This window comes from Scleropages formosus, chromosome 18, assembly GCF_900964775.1.
Source record: "Scleropages formosus chromosome 18, fSclFor1.1, whole genome shotgun sequence".
In the NCBI taxonomy this organism is placed as follows: Eukaryota; Metazoa; Chordata; class Actinopteri; order Osteoglossiformes; family Osteoglossidae; genus Scleropages; species Scleropages formosus.
The window spans coordinates 22,101,304-22,123,902 of NC_041823.1; the positions used below are offsets into that span (position 1 = coordinate 22,101,304).

The 22,599-nt window shown below is 41.6% G+C and overlaps 2 protein-coding genes across 4 annotated transcripts in view; one reads left to right on the forward strand and one right to left on the reverse strand.

Annotated features, from left to right (window-relative positions):
• Positions 1-917: 917 nt before the first annotated feature.
• On the reverse strand, positions 918-3,585 carry psenen (presenilin enhancer, gamma-secretase subunit). Its single transcript, XM_018745515.2, has 4 exons — positions 3,489-3,585; positions 2,761-2,848; positions 1,662-1,766; positions 918-1,525 (listed from the first exon to the last, which is right to left on the reverse strand). The coding sequence occupies exons 2-4, from the start codon at positions 2,819-2,821 to the stop codon at positions 1,386-1,388; spliced, it is 306 nt and encodes a 101-aa protein (XP_018601031.1). The 5' UTR covers positions 2,822-2,848; positions 3,489-3,585; the 3' UTR covers positions 918-1,385.
• Positions 3,586-5,219: 1,634 nt separating this feature from the next.
• Positions 5,220-22,599, forward strand: part of kmt2bb (lysine (K)-specific methyltransferase 2Bb) — a 49,497-nt gene continuing 32,117 nt past the window's right edge. For 2 of the 3 annotated variants that reach the window (XM_018745528.2, XM_018745530.2), the window contains exons 1-14: positions 5,220-5,760; positions 8,654-8,732; positions 12,701-15,889; positions 16,134-16,360; positions 17,736-17,861; positions 18,041-18,052; positions 18,305-18,461; positions 19,292-19,529; positions 19,655-19,719; positions 19,862-20,116; positions 20,436-20,542; positions 21,304-21,414; positions 21,897-22,010; positions 22,388-22,534. In XM_018745528.2, the coding sequence (XP_018601044.2) occupies positions 5,455-5,760; positions 8,654-8,732; positions 12,701-15,889; positions 16,134-16,360; positions 17,736-17,861; positions 18,041-18,052; positions 18,305-18,461; positions 19,292-19,529; positions 19,655-19,719; positions 19,862-20,116; positions 20,436-20,542; positions 21,304-21,414; positions 21,897-22,010; positions 22,388-22,534 (5,133 nt within the window). In that variant the 5' untranslated portion in view covers positions 5,220-5,454. The remainder of the gene's footprint in view (positions 5,761-8,653; positions 8,733-12,700; positions 15,890-16,133; positions 16,361-17,735; positions 17,862-18,040; positions 18,053-18,304; positions 18,462-19,291; positions 19,530-19,654; positions 19,720-19,861; positions 20,117-20,435; positions 20,543-21,303; positions 21,415-21,896; positions 22,011-22,387; positions 22,535-22,599) is intronic. The other variant, XM_018745529.2, reaches the window with a different exon arrangement.

Genomic DNA, 22,599 nt, shown 5'->3' on the forward strand with positions numbered 1-22,599 from the left:
ACGCCCTGTGTTGCCGGGTTGGGCTCCGGTTACCCGTGACCCCGTATGGGACAAGCGGTTCTGAAAATGTGTGTGTGTGTGTGTGTGTGTGTGTGTGTGTGTGTGTGTGTGTGTGTGTGTGTGTGTTGACTGAATTACTCTTGTGTGATGAATTACTCTTAGTGTAATGATGTTGCTACCCTGCAGCAGTACAGAACATACCTTGTCTAGGGAGCTGATAGTGTAGTTGTTAGAGCAGCTGCCTTTGGATGCAAAGGTAAAAGGTTCAAACCCCACCTCCAGTTGTACTGCTTGAGAAAGTACTTACCCTAAATTACTCTACTAGAATTACCCAGCTGTATAAATGGATAAATAATTGCAACTAACATAGTATTTGCTTTGGACAAAAGCATCAGCTGAATGAATAAATGAAACACCTTGTGCTGTATCCTTCTAAGATAGGCTCCAGACCACCACACCCCTACAGTAGACAACTGGTTACAATGGCTGGATGGAGGGATAAATTTTTGTTATGCCAGGAACACCTGTATTAGGCTATTTCACTAACAAATACACCCATCCCTCACCTAACCTTCCTGTGCTGACCATGCAAATGGCACCAATTTATCATAGAGCCTCTGTGAACATTCATTTTGCAATCAAAAACAATACAGATGAACCTGAACTATTTGCTGGCAAGTTTATGTAAAAGGCAGAGATTTAGCTAAAATTCATACAAATATGCTGAATGAAATCACTCCTGCACAGCTCCGTGAAGCTGAGCCCCACTGTTTCTATTTTGAGTGTGTTTCACTGCCCACTAAGGGCAGCAAGTGGCAACGCTGACCAACAGCAGAATTTCAGAAAAAGTGAAATACTATTTTAGCCCGATTTGCTTCAGGACAGAAAAAAAAAAAAAAAATCAACAATGTGTTGATGAACCTTGAACTTTATCAGAACAAAATCAATGGTCTGCTGTATACAATGACTCTCCCATGATAAACAGGTTGAAAATATACAGGTAGCTAGAACACAGTCACATTTATTCTTGTGAATGTTTTCATGAAATTTTAGAAAGATATGAAACATTAATTCAAACTAAAAACTTTATCCAGTGTTTTTGCTTAAACGGTATAAGCTTAAAACAGCAATTCCATTCTTTACATCTGAAAAATTTGTATTTAGGCAATATTAAAAATCTGACACTTACAATATAACATCTTCCCAGAACAGTTTCATTTAGAAAGATTTAAATTCAAATGGACAGCTCCGGTGTGTTACAGGAGTTTTGATCACAAATTCAATTTGACATAACTCCACTTAGTGTCCAGCTGGAATTGCAAATAAACCAAAAAGCAAAGTGAAGGTAGAAAGCAATTTTGCACAATCTTTGTTTTGTTTTCACTTCAAGGAATGCCCAGGGGAATAGTGAAGGAGAGATAATCTGCCACTTCTCCCCACTGAGCTCTGAAGTGCTGGAATATGGTTATCCATGTTGTGAGCGCAGCAACCCATAGTAACAGCCCCAAGGCAGATCGTTTCACATCTGCAAGACAAGGCAAAATAAGATTTTCATAAGTGAAAAGACATTTTGGCACTTTCCAAAATCACTTCAGGGACACTTGGGGTTTAACCTATGCAAAGCTACTCTGCCAAAATGTGAACTATTGGCAAAAACTTACATGTTTTAATGTGCTGCTGTTCTGTATATGGTGGCTTTACAAAGGCTTCTCTGAAAAACCACACAACATTAACCAGCCACAAAAATGGAAGAAATGCAAATCCACCTGTAAAATAAAACACAATTAATATTTCAATAATGCGATCTTCCATTTCAGAATGTCAGTTTACCACAGCACCCTATTTTCATCTGCTTTCCATTATCCATCCACAGAGATTATTACTTCAAAGTCATGTTTGCGGTCCAGTCATGCTTAGGGAATGTACAAAAATACATATTAATGTCTGCATAACACACACACACCGTATGAAGCCGCTCAACCCAAGCAGGGTCGCGGCAAACCGGAGCCTAAACCGGCTACACAGATCGCAGGGCTAAAGGGGGGGAGGCGATACACCCAGGAGGGGACACCAGTCTGTCACAAGGCACCCCAAGAGGGACTTCAACCCCAGACCTGCCAGAGAGCACAACCCAGCAAAGCCCACTGTGCCACTGCACCCCCATACTGTCTGCATAACATTTAAACATTTTTAAATTCCAACTCTGGCAGTTAGTATACACTACCTTTGCTCTAATACAAAACAGTTCTGATAAAACAAGGGAACTATGGATGTGCAGCAGTGGACTGTTTAAGGGTGTTGCTTTGCAATCCAAAAATTCTCGATTTAAACTGCACTCCTGCTGCCTTGATCAAGGTACTTGCACTGACTTAAGTAAGAATATCCTGTCATATAAATGGGTACATCAATGGAAAGTGTGTTGTTAAACACTGTAAATGACCTTCCAAGTGTCAGGCAAAGGTTAATATTTATATAAATAAATAAATAAAAAATAAAAAAAATATTTACCACTACTTATTGGAAGAACTCAGTTACGACTCAATTTTGATGTTCTCTTGTGGCAGTAATTCCTCTCCACTAAGCTTAAGCAACATCTGTAGTTCGACAGACTAACACCGCAGTTGAGTTTACTAAATCCAGACTTGAGGTTTAAACCCCACCTACATTACTGTGACCTTACCAGAGGCAAGCAGCAAAAAACCTTCCTCCTTTGTTTACACGGCACTTTAATTATAAGATGTGGTCTCTAAACACCCTTACCCAAATAATATTTCCTGCAGAGGTTTAGTTTCTCCTCATTGGGAACGCGTTCCAGGTTCATGATGAATGCGTTGAAAATTCACCCGATCTGTATGGAAAAAAAAAAAAAAAAAAGGAAAATTTTATAACACAGATCTCTGTGAAAAACAAATGCAAAATAAGACATATGTTTAAACATCCCATTTAAAAACTAAGAGCAAATGCTTCTATTTATTCTTGTAAATTACCAGTAATGAATTAAAATTCATCAACTGAAATGCACACTGATCCATACCATAGTCCTCTTACTGGAACAGTTCTTAAAGGTGTTCAAAAGGAAGATCACAACTCGAAGAACAATGTCACATCCTTTAGTTATAGAAAAATCTCTCAAAGTAATTCCAGATATATGTATAATTCAATTAGATGTTACTATGATGAAAAGTGGAACAAATCATGAATGGAAAGCTATGATCAGAAGACCAGTTCCAGGACTACACTGACAGTTCTTCACTACTAAGAACTTTATTAACGATTGGTAATAAACTGATTAAAATGTACAGCCACTGTACTTTACCTAACAAGGGCCTCAGTCACGACACGGGTGTGTCGTCGGCCACTGCGCAAAGTAAGTTCGCATCGCTGCCGCCTTCCTCATTCATTTGCACAATTTATGGTACGTCACTAACGGCTTTGGTTTCTTTACATTTGAAAACGACACATAAAATGTTTCATAAATGAAAAGATACCTTTAACTGAGCTTCTTTCCAAAATTCACCAGTCCAGATAATCACCGAATGTCAACATTGAAGACAAAACCCATCAGAACTCCTTCATCGACTTCCGCTTCCGCAAAACAGCCAACAGTCGCTTGGGATTTGTAGTTTTCTTGGGCCAAGAAGTCGTATTACACAAAATAGTTAGGGTTGACTTTTCAGTAAAAAACTGGTGGGGTAAATGATTAATATTTTGCAGATATACACATATTGTATAGACTATTAGTACCAGTTGTGAAGGAAATAGTTTTTTCTCATTCACGTCTAACAAACTACAAATTTGTTCTGGTGTATGATGGATGATGTCTAACAAATTGCTCGAAAGTTACGTTTTTTTATTACTGCATACTAAAGTGATATATATTACCTTAGTCTTCTCTAATAAATATTAATATGGTAATAAAGTATGTTAAAGCATTGCTTTAAAACTTGACATTATACTGTAAGTAGATAAATGGGGAAAGTACAGGTAAGTGGAGATGAGCCTGCCCATGGGAGGTTTTCGATCAAAACCGTTATACGTCATCGCTACTACGTCATGAGCTCCTGCCTTTTCTGGGAGGGAAGGTGGTCGCGCCCAGACACAGCATAAATCATAAAATATCAGCCTCCGTTTTCTTTATGAATTGTAAAGTTTCAGGCCATTTACTTCCAAGTGTATTAGAGTTTGCTTTATTGCAAGTATATATTTTAAACTCATACATTGTAAAAGCTGCGTGTCTAACTTACGCTTGGCCAGAGATGTCAGCAAGCTATATTTGCTTCTGCAATTGCCAAAATGTGTCTTTTTCAACACATTTTGAGGCATTAAAGCATGTTAAACAAGCACGTTGCTTGTATTTAAAACTTACGCTATATAATTGTCATTTCTGTATTTTAATTTAACTGGAGAATATGGTATGGAGGACGATAAAATCATGTTAGAAGAGGATATTTATGAGGTTCACGTGCGCGATCGTGTTCCAGGTCGAGGGACTGTCAGCGAAAAGATTGTGAGAAAAAATTTCACATGGGCATTTTTTTTATACAGAAAATTGCATGGAATTAAAAGAGCAATTTAATATTTGGCATTTTTTTAATATACTAATACCTGCTAGATTTAGGACTTATGTTAAAAGCTTGATTCAACATACGGCGCTATCGTAATTATATCTAACATTTTCATTTCTATTTTTTTTTGCGAGTGTCATAATAAAATATGCTCATTGTCAATACCAGTGTCATTCTTGGTGATATACGAATATTCCATTGTAGTATCACTGGAAAACAGCATGCGAGCGGAAGGTGATCATTCAAGAGTACATTTACAAACGTTTGAAAACTGCGACACTACGACTGTACCAACCGAAACCCGCCCACGATTTTAAACATTAAACATTTTCTGAAGCGACACTTAAACAATAACATGGAGCTGGACCAGTGCAGAATTCGCCACGAAACAGCTGCAGGTCAAAATCCAGCGGTAAAGAACCACTGAGCTATAGCGTATTTTAATTTGTTTTCCTCCAAAAAAGCGAATTTATAATTTATGAATGCCGCAGGTACCCGTATGTGCCGGTTTAATCTATGTGAAAAAACGCTACGTCCAGAAATAGGCCATGTTTGAGTAGTTCGCAATGCATACTGGTCTATGTAGTTTTGCTTTGTAGTTCTGGCAACCGGATAAAGATATACACTCATGCTTCTGTACAGCAGTATAGTTGTGCACTTCTGTAGTTTTCTCTAGGTCGTCTGGAGAAAATAGAGCACCTAATCGAGCATATTCGTTGGTTTGATTTTTGTTTTGGTGGCTGTACTCCATATTTTAGGCAAGTTAATACAATGACGCTGAGCTAAAAGAACTCAGTTTCCCAGGGAGCATGTCGCTTCTCCTCCCTATCTCGCGCCTTCTCCTCTCCCTCTCACTCAAACTCTATCGGTGTTGTTCTTGAAGCTAACGATGGCGGCCGCGGGATGCGGGTCGGCAACCGCGTCTGCTGTTGGCAGCACGAGCGCCATGGCCACAGCCCGCGGTCGTTTCCCGGGTCGACCATGGTCGTCCCGCAGCCGTTTGCGCTCCGAGAAGCGCTCGCAGCTCGGCCGCTTGGGGATGGATACCGGCGACGCAGCCACCGGAGGCCCGAGGCCCACCACCAGCATTGGACTTGCGACGAACGATGACCCTTCTCACTTGCGCTTGCTGGGCATGGAGGAGAAGCACAGGCGCCTGGGAGAGGCCGGCTACAGCTCCAGCGGCAGCGAAGAGGTGAGCGGGTTTCCTCGCGACTCGGTGCTTAAAAAATGGCTGGTTCATGTTGTCGCACAGTCCGACACACCAGCCCGCTGCGTGCACGAAAGAGTGGCGAGTCCTTTCTCGAGCGTTTAGCAGGACGAGGAGACGGAAACAGCTGTGAAGACCAATGCAGTTAGCTGGAATAAGACAAGTTTACGTCTGTAACGTGATGTGATCAAAAATTCGCGGGAGATTTTCGCGTGTGTACCCGCGGCTGCATTTGAGACATTCTCGCTTAAGTAAAATTTGCATTTTTTTGCAGGATCGTGCAGCTTTAGCAAGTAGCTTCCTATGCTAAGTGCTTGAAGAGCGGGGGGGAGGGGGTTGGAGGGGCGGGAGGGGGGGGTGCGCTGTCGCTGTGCGCCGCGCGCTGCATTATAACGCGGCCGTACGTGTCCCACGGAGACGGGCCCTGTAACGTGCCGCGAAAGGCGGTGAAATGCTGGCCAGCTCCTCCACGCGACTGCCTCGGAGCGACGTGAACGCGTCGCAGTGGAGATAGGGGCGGGGGAAGCGCTCGGCCCCGGAGGCGGTTGACATATATTAATGGAGGGAAACGGGCTAAGTGGCTGAATTGTCCTGTGACGGCAGTGGACAGTCACAGTGTGACGGATCCGTTTCCGTGTTGATGCTCCCGCTGCGCTGGGCGCAGCGTTACGTTGCGCGTGGAGCCCTCGAGGATCCAGGCGACAACCCGGTCAGTGTTCACCTGAGAGCGCTATTGTTCCGGAGCAGCACGACAGCAGCTCAGCTTCCAGCTCAACTTGGGACGTCTTTGAAAGGAAATGGATGCAGGCCGTTCAATCTCTGCACGTGACTTTCCGCTCATTTTCCTGGTTCCATGTCGGAGTGCCTCGCAGTCCTGCACACTGCGATCTAACGGTTGAATTCATACTGAATAAATGGCACATCTCTACAGGTGCGATGGCACCTTACACTTTCCTTTTTTAAATATGCTGGCGGTCGTCTAGTTAAAACACTTGATCCTGCACGTTTCTATATGCCATGAAAGAAGATGCGCACATTTGCTTTGTTAAATGTAGCTGCTTAGCAACCTGAGAAGGAGTGCAGGTTTGTGTTCGGGCAGGGAACAGCCGTACAACAGGTTAAATGGCTGTAAAATGTGGTATGTATCCCTCAAGAAACCTGCAGATAAACACAGAATAATAAACACATCCATGTGCATACCTTGCAAATGTGTGATGTCACGAACAGTTCACCAACCTTGCATATGTCAAGCAAAATAATGTATTAAAATATGGCTAGCGTTCAGGGATGGCTTCAGGTAAATCACCTGTGACGCAGTGTTTCTAACCACTTGTCCAGTGTGAGGTGATACCAAAGACATGTAATCTCTGATTGCTGGATTCATTCACCAGCTCCATGTGCCTGGATTGTAATAGAAGGGGAGACTCAAGTTCATAGTGTCATTCGTAGCAGTGTTTTCCCTATTTTGGTGTGACAGCAGTAAACTGTCCGAAATCCTATAGACTGTTTACCTGTGGTATTTTTCCTTTAGGCACCAATTCTGTTACAAGTTTTTTTTTTGATATTTCAGTGATTTGTTGATTTGTTTTTGGAGGCAGTTCCACTTTTGTTAAAGTAATGGCATAGGACTTTGCTGTAGAACTGATCAAGGACTTAAGCTTAGAGTGATGTCTTCACAGTACCTGAATGTTTATTTTGTATGTAATAGCTCATTATGCAAGTGTGCTTTATAGGTCAGTATCTGCATATGCCTGAAATACAAGACATTTGAGGGAAACGTCAAGTGGCTTCTGGAAATAATGTACCAGCTTTGCATTGTCTGTCTTGTGTGGTGTTGACTGTTTTGAGTAAACATACTTTCATGCAAATGGTCAATCACTTTCATGATTTGCATCTACAGGTTTTCAGAAATGATCAAGAAATTCTGGTACTCCAGTGTGAGATTATTCATATATTCACAAAATGTGGTGATGGCAGGTAGTATAGTAGTGGTTGGAGCTGCTACCTTTGAAACCAGAGGTCACAGGTTCAATTCCCATGTCTGGCTGTAGTACCCTTGAGCAAGGCACTTATCCCAAATTGCTCCAGTAGCATTACCCTGCTGTATAAATGAGTAAAAAAATGTTTAAGTACCTTAACATTGTAAGTTGCTTTGGAGAAAGGCATCAGCTAAATGAATAAATGTAATGTACCTGTCTGCTGATTTTCTTGGAATAGAATATTTCTCTGGATACCTAGTTGTAGTACACATAGTTTTACTGTTACTGATTGATACATTTTAAGAGACTTGAAGTAGAAAATGAACCCACACTGTTTTTAAACTTTGCGTGGACATTAAAAATTGAAAAATCTAGTGACTGAAAAAATGATCGTCTTTAAAATGTCAAGATGTTAAAATATAATTTCTGATCTTTTTTCATGTAGTTGTATCAATTGCATGAAATGCTATATTTTTCGTTTTTTAAAAAAAAAAAAAAAACCTGCACATAATACCAATAATTTAATTATATGTAATCTGTGGTATTCTGGGTAAATATCTGCATTATTCTGAATGTTTTCCCAAGAGGGAAAAGTCTTCTGGCAATTTTGATACTTGATAAATCATATTTATGAGTCAAAGGAACATCTTCATGAATTGAAATACTGATAATGCTTTGTGTAGAACTGCATGTTGCATGATGCCTATATCTGATTCTGTTAAAATACAGTTTTGATGGTGTCTCACTGAGGTTCTTACCTGGTTTCAGTGCAGACCAGAGACAGCTTCTAGTAAATCTTTCTCGGCACACTGGGTCTTTTTGTAAGATCGTTACTGCATGTGGCAACTATGGGACATGCCACTTTGTGTGCTCAAATTGTGTTCTTGTTCAATTTTCAGGGAGATGATTTCCTTGGGTTTGAACTGATGAAAGAAGGCTACAGAAGCCCACTACGTTCAAAACGACATTCCTTTACACGTAAGTATACTTGTTTAATATATTTTCAACATTTATTCGAATCATGATCTCTTAAGTTCATGCACCATAATTTTAAGATCATGCCTGTATAAACCTTTACGCAGCTACTTTCGTAGTGTACATAAATGTTTGTGTATCTCCCAGAAAAAATACATTAGTAGGAAGGTGATCAGGATTCCTCGATACTCCGAGTTTTATGCAGTTAGTCATGTGATTAACATTAGTGTATGTGGTGGAAAGAAACTAGCTGCAATTAACAATCACATGTCTGCAACTGTTTCTTTCTCCAAATGTAATGCACACATTGTATTTTCTGTGAGATGTGCATCATTTTGGAGAAAAATGTCTGCTAAATAAATAAATTTTAATGTATTTCCATAATAGAATCACTTTTGACTTACCTTGACAGTTGCCAACCTCAAATATTTTTTGGGGATATATCTGTTCAGGCAATTCCAGTGTGAAATTGTGGAAAATACTTGTACCATTATTCTATGCTGAATAAGGGAAGCTAAATTTTAAAATGTTGCAGATACAGTTTTTCGCCAAATACATTTTGTAATTTGAATTGGTTCATTCATTGCTTATCTTTTCTGAAGTTGGTTAAGTATATTGAAACCGTGACATTCAAAGAATCTTATACATAAAACTAGAATAAACATAGTATACCTTGAGTAGTGTATGTAGAATTTATTTTTGGAATTGCCTGACATGATTTTTTTTCTCTCTATGTTTGTGAAACTAATGTATTAATATCAGAATGTGGTCTTAAGTACATACCGAGAAATTATTACACTTACAGAAAGTTCAGCCGCTCTGAATAAATGGCAGTTAAATGTTATGGGTCTGATTATTAGCAGTGTTGAACAGTAATGTTTTTGGATATTCCACAGTCTCCACATCAGTGACTTAATTTAAAAAAAAAAAAAAAAAAAAAAGACAATTTTCTATACATAATGTGGAAAAAATGTCTTGACAAATTATTGATTTTGATATGATTAATTTTTACAATCAAATTGACTAATTCAGCCAAATTTAGAGCTTGAAAAAAGTCACATGGGAAATTCAGAGAATTTAGATTTACCAGCACTCAATTTTGTTTACCTCTTGCCCATGTTAATATTGGCAGCATTAAAAAATAACTGTCTTCTTTAATGTCACATTTTGTTGGATTACTGGTGCACATTTATAAGTGGATTTTGTATTTTTGCAAGGCTACCAAAAAACACTAAACTGACCACAGACGTGTACAGATTCCCAGACAAAATCTCTTGTAGCAACTAGTCTCTTATAATCTTTTGTATCTATGTTTCTGTTATAAACATAACCTCTTCTGTTAGTGGGAAAAAAAAAAATCACTGTCTATGACACATCATAACATAAACTATAAGTGAAATGGGTAGTCACTGACTTTCAGAGATGGGTATGATGATTAGTTATGGGTAGTTAAAGCAGTATTGTGTAGTTTAATGTACACTGCACAGGCTTTGTAAATAATTCATGGTGTAATGTAATTCTGTTTATGGCTTATACAATATTATTGCTACTGTAGTGGGGTAATTTGTTTTGAGCATTTTTATTAATTCATATAAGTCATATATACGTGGGTGGCCATTTGTTATCGCTTTCAAGTCTAGTTTTAATTGGTAGTTTGCTATCATAGTATAATTTAAACAGGTTTTATTAAGTGGAAATCAAAGTTTGTCTTTATTAACCTTACTGATCAGTCCGATTTTGGTAGCGGTGTTGCCACAGAGCTCTTTGTAATTTCAGCTTGTATTTAAAGGAACAATTAAAGATGCAGACTTGGCCCAGAAAATAGTTTTTGTTGTTGCTTATCAGTGGAAAGTAGTGACAACTTTTTTTGGTTATTTTATATACCTATTTCTGTTGTTGCACATTTGGGATTATTAAAAACTATGCAATATGAAGCCATTTCACATGTGTGAATAAGTTACATTAGTATGTTTTACTTGGGTGGCACGGTGGCACAGTGAGTAGCGCTGCTGTCTCACAGAGCCTGGGTGGTACGAAAGGACGTGGGTTCGATTCCCGCTCAGTCTGTGTGGAGTTTGCATGTTCTTCCCGTGTCACATAAATAAATGTAAATGTACTTTACATTTGAATAAAGAGATGAACATGTGGGGGTATGTAAACTGTAAAATGTTGTTTAATCAGTAGTAATTGACTCAAATCAAAAAGCACAACTTTTTTTTTTTTTTTCTTTTTTCTTACACGGGGCAAACTGCGATTATTGTGGTTTTATTTATTTGTTGGTGGCATTGGCCCCTTCTCAAGAGGAACTCCAGATCCTGAATCTGGCTCCTCCCAGTTGCAGTTTGTGGGGTTTTCTGTGAACTGTGCCAGTGGCTTTAGGACCACTTTCAGATGGACTGAATGCTGCTGCACAGTCATTGCTGTAGATGGGTGTCATCTATTGCTTTCTGCAACTTCTTCTTGTGTTCTGCTGCTGATAATCCACTTCTTTTCAGAACTGATAACCAGAGGGTTTCCTCCTCAGTCATGACTGCAATCAGTGCAATTAGCAAAGGACCTGTTTCCTGATGTGGCAGGCCAGCGCCACTAGCTCAGACATATACAAGAGTATTTGTGGATGAAGATGATCCAGCAATAAATTCTAGGGCTTCAAGTGCAAAGGTGGTGGAGGACAGTGAACTTTTGGTGACTACAGTTCTCAACTCCCTCAGCACGTTAGAGCTCCACCTGTGTAGTGACATTGGCCTCCATGCCATGCTGAATCAGAGGCAGATAACTGCATAGCGATAGCTTGTTGATCGTCCGAGTTTTGAACATCTGCGGCACATCTGGCTTTTTTTTGGTGAGATTATGAGCTTAGACACTTAGCCAAATGAAAGGAGTGATACACAGCAGCAGTGTTCACAGCAGGGAAAAGGGAAACAAAAAGGGCAAGTTTTGGCTGAAACACATGCCTTCCTGGTACAAGGGTGTTGCCTATTGCAGGCGTTTGACTCCCTTTCTAACCTTGGGTAAGCGTTAAATACATGATTGGGCTTGATTGTACTTGTGTATACTTGATTCTGGAAGCGTTTTCCCTCCCCGATATTCTGCTGTGATGCATGTCACAGTCTAATATGTCTGTCCACTGAGGCACCGGTATATCTGTGCACATATTTATCCTGTTATAATAATTAAGAAGGTGTTAGAGTGAACATTAATATGGGGTCAGCAGGTATGGTAACTGATTACAGATGCATGTGTACTTGAAAGGCCCAAGTTCAAATCCTACCTCCTGCTTTGGTACCCTTTTTCAAGGCATTTATACCAAATTGCTCCAGTAAAAATTACCCAAACTGTATAAATGGGGCAAAAATCACTGTAAGTCGCTCTGGAGAAAAGCTTCAGCTAAATAAAAGAATTCTGATTCGATTTCTTTACCGTGTTAGTGATGTGTATTTTTAGGGGATTTGTATTTTTTTTGGCGGGGGGGGTTCAGCAACGCATTAAGAATAATGATTATCTTCGGTATCCAGATGTCTGCTTTATGGAGTAATTTTTTTCAGATGAATTATGTTTAAATACAGTAAAAATGGTGTATTGGATATTTTTATGTTTTTATTGTACATAATTTAATTGTGGTTAAATTGCACTACTAATATATTTTGCATAGTTCTAAGTTGTGAAATCACTGTACCATTCATGTCCTGTCAACTGTGATAAATAGGGTTAGGGCTATGCCTTAGTAATTGAATCCCCCTCCCAAAAAATCTTATGTATTAGACAAAACTTCTGTTGTGATGCATTGAGTTGTTTCTGTAAAAGCCATTGTCAATGTTGTTTTTCAAGCATGAATATGTTTGACATGCTACTGATGGCATTGACAACTTTTTATTTTTTAAAACACATTTGGGTTATTCTATTTTTAATGTACTGTGTCGTGTGCATTTATGTAAATGAGACCAAACATACCCCATTACTTATTCTTACAGGTAATCCTGTTCGGAAGAAATTAACCAAACAGTCACAACGGATGCTCTCTGCAGCAGAAACAAGGACAGATTCACAAGCTCCTAAAAAAGTTTCAAAACTTAATCAAGAAACCAAGCAGAGAACTGCAAATGCTAAACCCAGAAGAAATGGTTGTAGTGGTTCAACAAGCAACCCATCCAGATCAATTAAGAAAGGAGGAAAATCGCAAAATGCTATAAAACCCAAGATTACTATCAAGCTAGTGACTAAAAAGAAAGAAGTGGTAGTCCGCAAGAGAAATGTGAAAAAGCTTAAGGTAGCTGGGTACAAGATCCTTTCGAAAACCAGGAAAATTCAAGGGGCTCAGCTGTCAAGTGCCCATGTCAAGTTAAAGAAAGGGAGGCTAACTTGCAGGACAGAAAACCCTAAAAGTAAAGGTGATACAGATGAAAGCCTTGTAAAACGGGGACGCAGGTCATCACGTACGAAAGTGGAGTCAACTGGGGTTCAACGTCAAAGGGAGGGACATTACCATAGGAAGCAACGAATAAAATCTTTGCAGATGTGTGATCTTGCACTGGAAAGCAGAAATGCTGAGCCCCTGTCTGATAACAAAAGAACAAGGAGATGCACCAAAATTGGAAAGAAACAGCCTGAAAAAGATTCTGTGTTACCTGCAAATGACAAACTTACTGCGGAATCTGGAGGACACTGTATGGAAGAAAGCAAAAGCATGATGGAGGCATTGGCGCAGCTCTCCGATCAAGGAGCTGTGAAACCAGTGGCCAGGAGGGAGAAGGATGTTATGGAAAGTAGAGAGCAAAGAGAAGAACTGCAAGCCTCAGACATCAGAGTTTCTCTTGCTGGCGAGGTAGAAACACCATGCGTTGAACCTGCTGAGAAACTGCATTTTGAAAGACCAGATGAGGACATGAGGATCCCTGGCTTGAAGCTGACAAGGGTGAGGAATCCGAAAGCAAGTTTCGGCCGATCTCGGTCTCGTGGTCAGGGTGGTTCTCGTAAGAAGAGGAGTAAATTTGTGTGGACGCTCACGGTGGTGAAAAGCAATAGTAAAACTGCGAAGACAGAAGAGTCGGTAGATTTTGGAAAAACCACTGATGTGGAGGATATAAAGGTTGAGGAGATCAAAGACGTGCCTGCAGACAGCTGGATTACTGACAGCTCAGAGAAGGTAGACAACCAGGATGCCAAAGTTGACACTCCAGTATCTCCTCACCATAAACAGGGGCAGCTGAGGCCTTTCAACAAGACAAAACCCAAGGCGTTGCTTAGTTTTGAACAGATAGATGTTGTACATGCACACCCAGAAGAAGCAACACAAACTGAGGAGGACATTCTGATGTCCCAAGAAGCAGTTCCACCACTTCAGCTAAAGTTGGTTGCATCTCCAGGAAAGCAAAACAGCATGCAGCCATCGCTCTTTATAAGTCGAATCAGTCCTGATCTGGGAGGGAAAGAGCTCATTGTTGGCAACAGCAGCGAAGCCCCACAGGAACCCCGGACGCTATTAGAAGTAATAGCTACACCAGCTCCACGTGGAAAGCCGAGGTCACACCATGCTACCTTACGAAAGAAGCGTACCCGTACCCATAAACCATGGACTGCCCATAGACGTAGAAACAAGAAGAAAATTGATGCTGAAGTTGAAGCAGTTTCAACAACTGCCCAAACTGAAGATCAGACTGAGCAATTTTCCTCATTAGCTGATATTGCAGAAACTAAATCTCCATCTAGTGAAGTGGGAATTTTATGCAGTAAATGTCCTTCCCCAAGCAGCAATGAGCAGTTGCCTAAGGAAGTCCTTGAAACAGTTTCGTCTGAAATGTTGTCTGAGACTGCTTTGCAGCCACAAGCAAAAGGGGAGCTGAAGCAGACAAGAGATGGAGAAGTCCTAGTGTTAGAGCCTCCAGTGTCAGAACAATTACAAGTGGTCTGCAGGAGAAAACCCTTCAAACGACCAAAGAAGCGACGTAGGTCATTAATTGGACGACGGTTGAAACGTACAGTGCTCGCTAGGTCACCTGATGCAGCGTTTGCGATGGATGACATCTCATCCCAGATTTCTACATCGCCCCTTTCTAGGTCCACGCTGGTTGGTGTCGTAAAAACTAAGTACCGAAGACAGGTTGTTTCTACCTCAAGCCTTCCATTTGGTGTGGTGAAGCGACCCAAAGCCAGGCCAAATATTTTATGTAATCAGGTGGAACTGAACCTGGCTCAGGACATCCTCAGCCAGGATGAGAGTAATGAATATGCGGTGGACTCTCAGTCAGTTTCCGTAAGCCCTCAAGAAGGTAAATCTAAGGTTCTCAAGAACATCCGCCACTTCATCATGCCTGTAGTCAGTGCCCGGTCATCCCGGGTCATAAAAACCCCCAAGAGGTTCATGGATGATGCCGGCATGTCTGTTTTGCCACGCAGAACCTCTCCTAAAAAAGGTCATCACTTTAATTTGCAGCATCGCTCAAGCAGGAAAAGAGATGACACTGCGGTGGACTTGCAGTGTCCTGATCTGACTGCGCAGGATGAGGACCAAGCAGGAGAGTCAGTAAATGCTAATACAACAGATGATATATCATCAGCTAAAGAGCCTTCCCATGACTCAACCACAGAAACAGTCTCTGGGAAACGCAAGTCCCTCTTGCGGAAACCTAGTTTTAAATGGCGGGTACTTGGGTCATCTGGAGGAGAAGTATATACCCTAGCTCACTCCAAAGAGCAAACAAGCAAAGGAGATTCAGTTTCACCTGAAGACTTCTCATCATTCTCCGGTTCATCAGTGGGATCCTCCTCTTTGAAAAACTCAAAGATTGGGAAAGGGAGGGATTGCTTGAAAATGTTTAATAAGTTGAAGCAGCAGAGTTCAGATACTGGCAAACAGCAAATGAAGAAAAGGGTTAGTGATCACGTTGGTAGTGCTTTGGAGTCTTTTGCTGAAGCAGAGGACAAAGCACAAGAGGAGAAAGAGAAAAGCTCTAGTCCAGCCCAGTCTCTTTCAGATCCGGAGAAAGCCAAGCTGAAAATAGAAGACCTTGATACTCCAGGAGTAGTGCGAAAAGTATCGGTGTGTGTCCGTACTCTTACTCCTGAATTCCTGAAGTCACACATGGGAGAACGTGTACTGATCAGTAAGAAAACCTTAAGTGAAAGTATAGCTCTCCCTTCTGTGGCGACAGTTGAGCCTGCAGGTAATGTAATTGTCTCTTTTATTTTGCTTCAAAGTCTTTAGAATACTGGCAATATTGACTTGCACAGAACATGCTAGACTTGCATTGTTCACTCATTGGTACAGTTTGATGTAGAAAAGTAATAACTTGCTGAAGGCTGAAATTCCAGGCTACTCCTGCAAATGATGCTTCTCTTAACTTCTGTTAATATGCTCCCTTTTCCTTATTTAGAATCAGCTCTTAAATATCATATTGTGTCTCATAGCAACTTCTCAAGAAGTGGAAGATACACCGAACCAGGAAGATGATAAACCAGATGCTGTTGCAGAGCTCGACCAAAGTGCCGAAAGTGACCGCGTGGTTGTCGAGGAGAAGGGCAACTCTCACCGAATCCGTCTCACTGGTGCCAATAGAAGGATGTTCCATCTTCTGAAGAGAGCAAAAGTTCAGCTTATCAAAATTGACCAGCAGAAACAGCTCAAGTCCTCCCAGGTACTTCACCTATGCAAGCACCTTGCGGTGACAGCTGTTCAATTTGGGCAATTAAAACTGTAAACTATAGGCTGCTTAAGCAACATGGCCTACTGGCCAGGGTAACCATCATGTGACAACATTTCTAACTCCATGCCCATAGCAACTGATAGTGTGAACTGACAGGAACTAGAGAATATCTGCAGGATATGTGATTTCATTTGCTATGGCTACACAATTCAAAGTCTTTGCAATTTTAGTGCAATTAAGATTAGAATAAAAGCTACTTGTTTAGTGACACTGTATGAAACGCGGGATATCATCAGACCCTGTCTGTTACCTAGGGCAAAGGTGTCCGATTCATAATAAGAATAGAAGCTTTAATTTTAAAAAATTTACATCTTGTTATGTTATAAATACAATATGTAAACAGAACCAGGGTGCACTTGTAATTTGTCTTCTCGCTTGAGACTGGGGAGTGCCTGTGTTCTGTTGATTAACTCCATGTCAAGATTTCCTCCGTTTGGGAAGGGTGAACAGTTACTCAGTCTAATAGCGTACTTCTGGTATCTAGTGTAGAAAAACATGTTTCTGAAAACCTGGCTCGTAACATATTTGAAAAACCTGTTAAGTAATGTGTTAATGGGAAGGTCTACATAGCTAGGCGAAAACATGAACTGTTTTTTCTTTAGCGATTCTGTTAAGTAACAATTGAATGAAATAAACTTTATTAATTACAGAGGGAAATTTATATACAAGATTCGTATATACATACACACGTAAGTTGGCAAACACAAGTAAGTACAGTCATAAACAAGGCTACTTCATTTCAGTGACCGCTTGCTCTAGTCAGGGTCACGGTTGTCTGGAGCCTATCCTGGAATTCCTGGGCACGAGGCTGGGGAGTATACCCTGGACAAGATGCCAGTCCATTGCAGCAAAGCACAGACACACACACACTCATTCAGCATTTAGTATTGCCAATTCACCACAAGTGAATGACCAGGCAAACATATTTATATATAAGAGAAGGAAGGAGTGGAGTGATGTCAGATGATGATTGAAATGAGGTGATGGAGGGTGTAGCAGGACGCAAAGAAGCTCATTGCCACTCGGTGCAACTGTCACCTCAATTTCTGCATGTAGTGTTCAATAATCACTATTCTTATATATTTCGAAGTTGCCAGTATTGTTTTGTAGTTTAGTTGCTTAACCTTGCCCTATATAAAAACAAAGTCAAAGTTCAGAAGTTGACACATTTCCGCATCTTTACCTGTCAAATGTGGCTGAAGCAGTTTTAGTTACAGTCTCCTTGGATGTATGTTATAGCAGGTGTGGAGCCTCAACTAGTTGTTTCTTCAAAAGTACAAAAACTTGCTGTTGACATTTTACACAGCTGCTGTCTGCTTCTCTGAACGTGGGATCCCGGGATGGGGGTTTAATGTCAGCAAAGAACAGAAGAAAGAAGAAACGAAAGGAGCAGCTTGATATTCCCCCCCAAGACAAGAATGAGGTGCTGCAGGTATAACCAAGCATGACCCAACACTGGGCCTAAATGTACTTTCTGGGATATGACTTATAGATTCCTAAACATTTTGATCTTAATCTAGCAAATTTTATTGCAAAGACCATATTTCTATGTTTCTAATGTGTCCGTTATATTTTCCCCATGGCACCGCTTTACTTTGGGGAAAAATGCAGTTATTTGAAGAGGTCAGTTTTTGTTACTCTTATGCTGTTTACATTATATGGTTGTATCAGCTAAAGTAGAATCAACTTCACCATTTCTCACTTCTCTGTTTTGGAGTGTGTGTATCCTCCCAACTAAGTGTTAGTCTGCTGAGTTCACACTTATTACTTCTATATTGTTTGAAAGCTGTTTTCATCTTTGAGACTGCCTGTTGTCTTGGCCCATTTGAGCTGCTTTAACTGCTTTCTCTTCTTCCCTTTCTCTACTGCCCCTAGGAGCAGCAGTTCGGAGGCCCACGAATAAAGCACGTGTGCAGAGATGCCGCTGTCGTGCTGGGACAGCCACGTGCCATGGTTCCCGACGATGTGCCCAGGCTTAGTGCCCTACCTCTTCATGAGAGAGAGAAAATTCCTCCGTCGCCCATGGCGCAAGGTAAGGCTACAAGCTGTTGTAATGCTAATTACGAAATGCCTTTACAAAGCAATGTGAAGCAGTGTTTTGTATGTGGTTTGGGGTTAAAAAAGTATAGAGGTTAGACCCAATGCCTTTCAGTCAGAGGCCCTGAGTATGAATCCCTGCTTCTGATGTACAACCTTTCAGCAAAGTATTTACCCTGAATTATTTTTTACAAATTACCGAGCTGTATAATCTGTGAATAATTGTCAGTAGCTTAGTGTACAAACCTAACAGTGTAAGTGGCATTGAACAAAGGCACTATCTAAATTGTGGTTAGTTATCGAAACTTAGTTTTGCTTATTAATACAGCTGGTAGATTCTCTGGAGAAATTGGCAGCACGGTGGCACAGCGAGTAGCGCTGTTGTCTCGGAATGCCTGGTTGGTGCAAGAGGACAATGGATTCTATCCCCGCTCAGTCTGTGTGGAGTTTGCATATTCTCCCCGTGTCTGCAGGGGTTTCCTCTGGGTGCTCTGGTTTCCTCTTACAGTCCAAAGACATGCTGTTCAGGTTCCCCCATAGTGTGTGAGTGACAGAGAGAGAGTGTGTTCCACTGATGTATGGATGACTGACCCATCGTAAGTAGTGTATCTACCAGTGTAAGTTACCTTGGTGATTACGGTGTGCGCTGATAACACTACATAGAGTTCATTGGAAGTCGCTTTGGAGAAAGTATCTGTTAAATAAATGTAAATCCATATGCTCAAGGATGCCATTTTAGAAATCGCCATCGTTCCTGGAAGAGGCAAAATTCAAGGCATTGCTGTTGTGGGGAATAACTCATGCACCAGCTGTTAATTTTTTCAGATGTGTCACCTTCTGAGCCAGAGAGTCCCACTCCACAAGACCAGAAGATGTCCAAGACTCGGAAATTGTACGGGGCTACAGGTGGCCGGCACAGGAGCACCTTCAGTTCTTTTGGTTTGAGGTCTCGAAGGTGTGGGAGGTGCAAGGGATGCCTCCATGAAGAGGACTGTGGCAAATGCATGAACTGTCTGGACAAGCCCAAATTTGGTGGGCCCAACACAAAGCGCCAGTGTTGTGTGTAAGTGTTGCAAACAGGTCAATTTCAATGGAATGTAAAAGGATGATTTTTTTTTTTTTTATTTTTTTAATTGGTGTTGCACAGATGTCCCGTAATTTATACAGACATTTTTCTCTCTGTTCAAGGTACAAGAGGTGTGATCAGATTGAGGAGAGAAAGGCATTGCGTCTGGGTGAGAAGCTTTTAAAGGGTATGTCTGCCTGCACTTCAATATACATCCACTAGGTGGCACTATAGTCTAAATTGCGGTGAACTTGAACGTTGTTTATGCGTTTTAAGTTGTACGTATTCCCAAGGCTGAGTGTAATGCACGGAATTTACGTTGTCTTCAGGTCAGGCGAAGCGGAGACGCTCATCATTCAGTGCATGCAACTCCAGCAACGATGAAGGGGATGCTACCGAGGGGGGTAGGTCGTCACCAACAGTGCTCGCTGATGGCCAGAGTCCGTCATTACGTAAACAGCCACGGCGCTGTGTAAAGCCGCGCTCCTACTGTGACCTTCTGGACTACGACTCAGACCTAGATATGGTGGAGACCCCAAACTCTGCATCCCCAAGGAGAAGGTCGCTCAGCCATCGCAATCAAGGTAGTACAAAAACACTTACTTCAGGTGAATTGGGGAATTTAAACTGTCCCTTGTATGTTGATGTCATGGATGTATGGATTGTTCTCATAGCTCTAACACGGTGCAGCATGGCACTTATATAAATGGATAAGTAAATAATTGTATGCAGCCTAGCGTACAAATTGAACTTTTTAAGCTGACATGGGTAACAGTATCAGCTAACTAAGGGTCACGGAAGCGACAATTTACGAATGCATAAAAGGGGCTTTAATCCTTTGTCTGCGAGAGTTTTCAAACGCCCCTGGGATGTTCTTAACATAGCATGAACCCTGTCCTTAAGACTTTGCAGCGGATGACGAGTGGTTGGGTGACACCTCGGAGGATGGATTTAGAAGTCGCAAGGCAGTTCCAAATAGAGGGCCACCATGTCGGCGCAAAACTGAAAAGGTAACCACTGGGTGGAGTGATTGAGCCGTCCAGCTCCTGTGGTGTTTCTAACATTTCTTTATTTCCTTCAGCAAGAATGGGCTGCTTTATTAAAATGAGGTGCAGTCTGTCACCTCTTAAACCAAAACCTGTCGTGAGTATTTGTCATGAGTAGAGGAGTTTCCATTTTTATTCCTCAGGTGTTGTTTCAGTTAATGAAAACCCATCATTGGGTGAATGAGCACTAACTGTGGGTCTCATAGGTGGATAATAAACCTCCAGGAAAGGAACATATCTTCCACCCTTTTTCTCTTGCTGCTTTTTCACCATCATGCTCTGGTAGTGGTGGTGGGAGTGGCTGTCCCATTGCTTAGGTCTAGTGCTTTATTGCTCTCCTCGGTCATGGTGTAACGCCGATGCTTTTTTGCTGTGGCGTCAGCAGTCCCACCCTTCACACGCACAGCAGAGCAATGATGACCAGGAGGCAACAAGCAACCATGAGGACATGAACATGGCCCTAAAGGGTAACCTTCAGGCACAATGGCTGCTTCAGTGGATAGTGCCTTCACCAGTGCACTCTGAGCAGGAGGACATGGGGTCAGAGCAGGAGAGCCCACTTACTGAGGACTCACCTCTGGCCCCAGAGCCTATTTGGCTCACTGATTCTGCTCAGGGAAAGCCAGAAGCAGGCAGAGGGAGGTGGTGAAGTGGAGAAGGACAGGCTTGAGGAGAGAGTGTTGGATGGTGCTTACTTTTATCCATCCTGTCTCCTGCCTTTCCAGAGCCCTTTGGAGCAGACACCACCAAGTGTCCTGGCTGCGCTTGCCAATGGCTTTGCCCAAAGGGAGAAGGAGCCATCGCAGCCCTCTCACAAGATCCGTGTGGACTTCAAAGTACGTGCTGGTGTTCTGTGGGGAGTCAAGTGTGGTCCAGAGCATGCGTATATACGCACGCGTTCAATATTTGTTACGATTTGGAAGCATGCCAGCATGATGGCACTGCACGTAGCGCTGCTGCTTCGCTACACCTAAGGTAGCTGGATGTAGGTTTGAAACCGGCTTACTTTGTGTGGCGTTTTCTTATCCTCCTTACCCAGTGTTTTTAGGATAGGCTCCTGACTACTGTGACCCTGACCAGGTCAAGCGGTTGAAGAAAGCATGTTATTTAGTGATTCGTAGGGTTTTTTTTTTTTTTTTTCCTTCCCTCCTCACCTGTATTAACTAACATCACCACTGGGTGTCACTGGGTTTTCATCCTTGTTTATAGCCTGTTCTAGTTTCCTCATGTGACCTCCTGATAGTTGGCTTCAGAGTAATTGTACTTGGCCAGTTTCTCATGTTTTCATTTCCTGTCTGTTCCTCTACCCCCACCATAGGAGGATTGTAGTCTTCAAAATGTGTGGTTAATGGGTGGCCTCAGTATCCTGACATCAATTCCAGTGGTCCCTCCTTATGTTTGCCTCCTCTGCGCTAGCAAAGGGCACCATGAGGTAATAATCACAAGTCGTCTCGAAAGGCAGCCTATGAAGAATGTAGTCAGGAAATGTAAATCTGCACTGTTTACTTACTGTTTCCAATTTAAGTAATTTGTTTTTGGGAAGAAAATGAATAAATAGCTGGCACAGCTGGTAGTGCAGTGGTTAGAGCAGCTGCTTTTGGATGCAAAGGTCACAGGTTAAGATCTCACCTCCTGCTGTAGTAATCACCCTAAATAGCTCCAGTAAAATTACCCAGCTGCATAAATGGTAAATAATTGTAGGTAACTTAACACTAAGTTGCTTTGGAGAGAAGTTTCAGGTAAATGAATAAATGTAAATGCAGGTTCATCATATTGAAAGCAGAGAAAACCATGTTCTTCTCTTTCCAGATGCTCTACTGTCAGGTTTGCTGTGAGCCATTTCATCAGTTTTGCTTGGAACCTGGGGAACGTCCCCTGGAAGAGAACAAGGAGAACTGGTGCTGTCGCCGCTGCAAATTTTGTCACGTGTGTGGCCGGAGAAACAAACACTCCAAGGTACCATGCAGTTGGGCACACCAGTCTGATCCTTGGCATTTATGAGGAAACTTTTTGTAAATCTG

Bases quoted from the DNA above. Each gene is read 5' to 3' on its own strand.
- psenen (XM_018745515.2), bottom strand. From the start codon at position 2,821: ATGAACCTGGAACGCGTTCCCAATGAGGAGAAACTAAACCTCTGCAGG. The intron at 1,767-2,760 runs GTAAGGGTGTTT...TTTATTTTACAG, and splicing joins CTGCAGGAAATATTATTTGG to GTGGATTTGCATTTCTTCCA. The intron at 1,526-1,661 runs GTAAGTTTTTGC...CTTGTCTTGCAG, and splicing joins ACAGCAGCACATTAAAACAT to ATGTGAAACGATCTGCCTTG.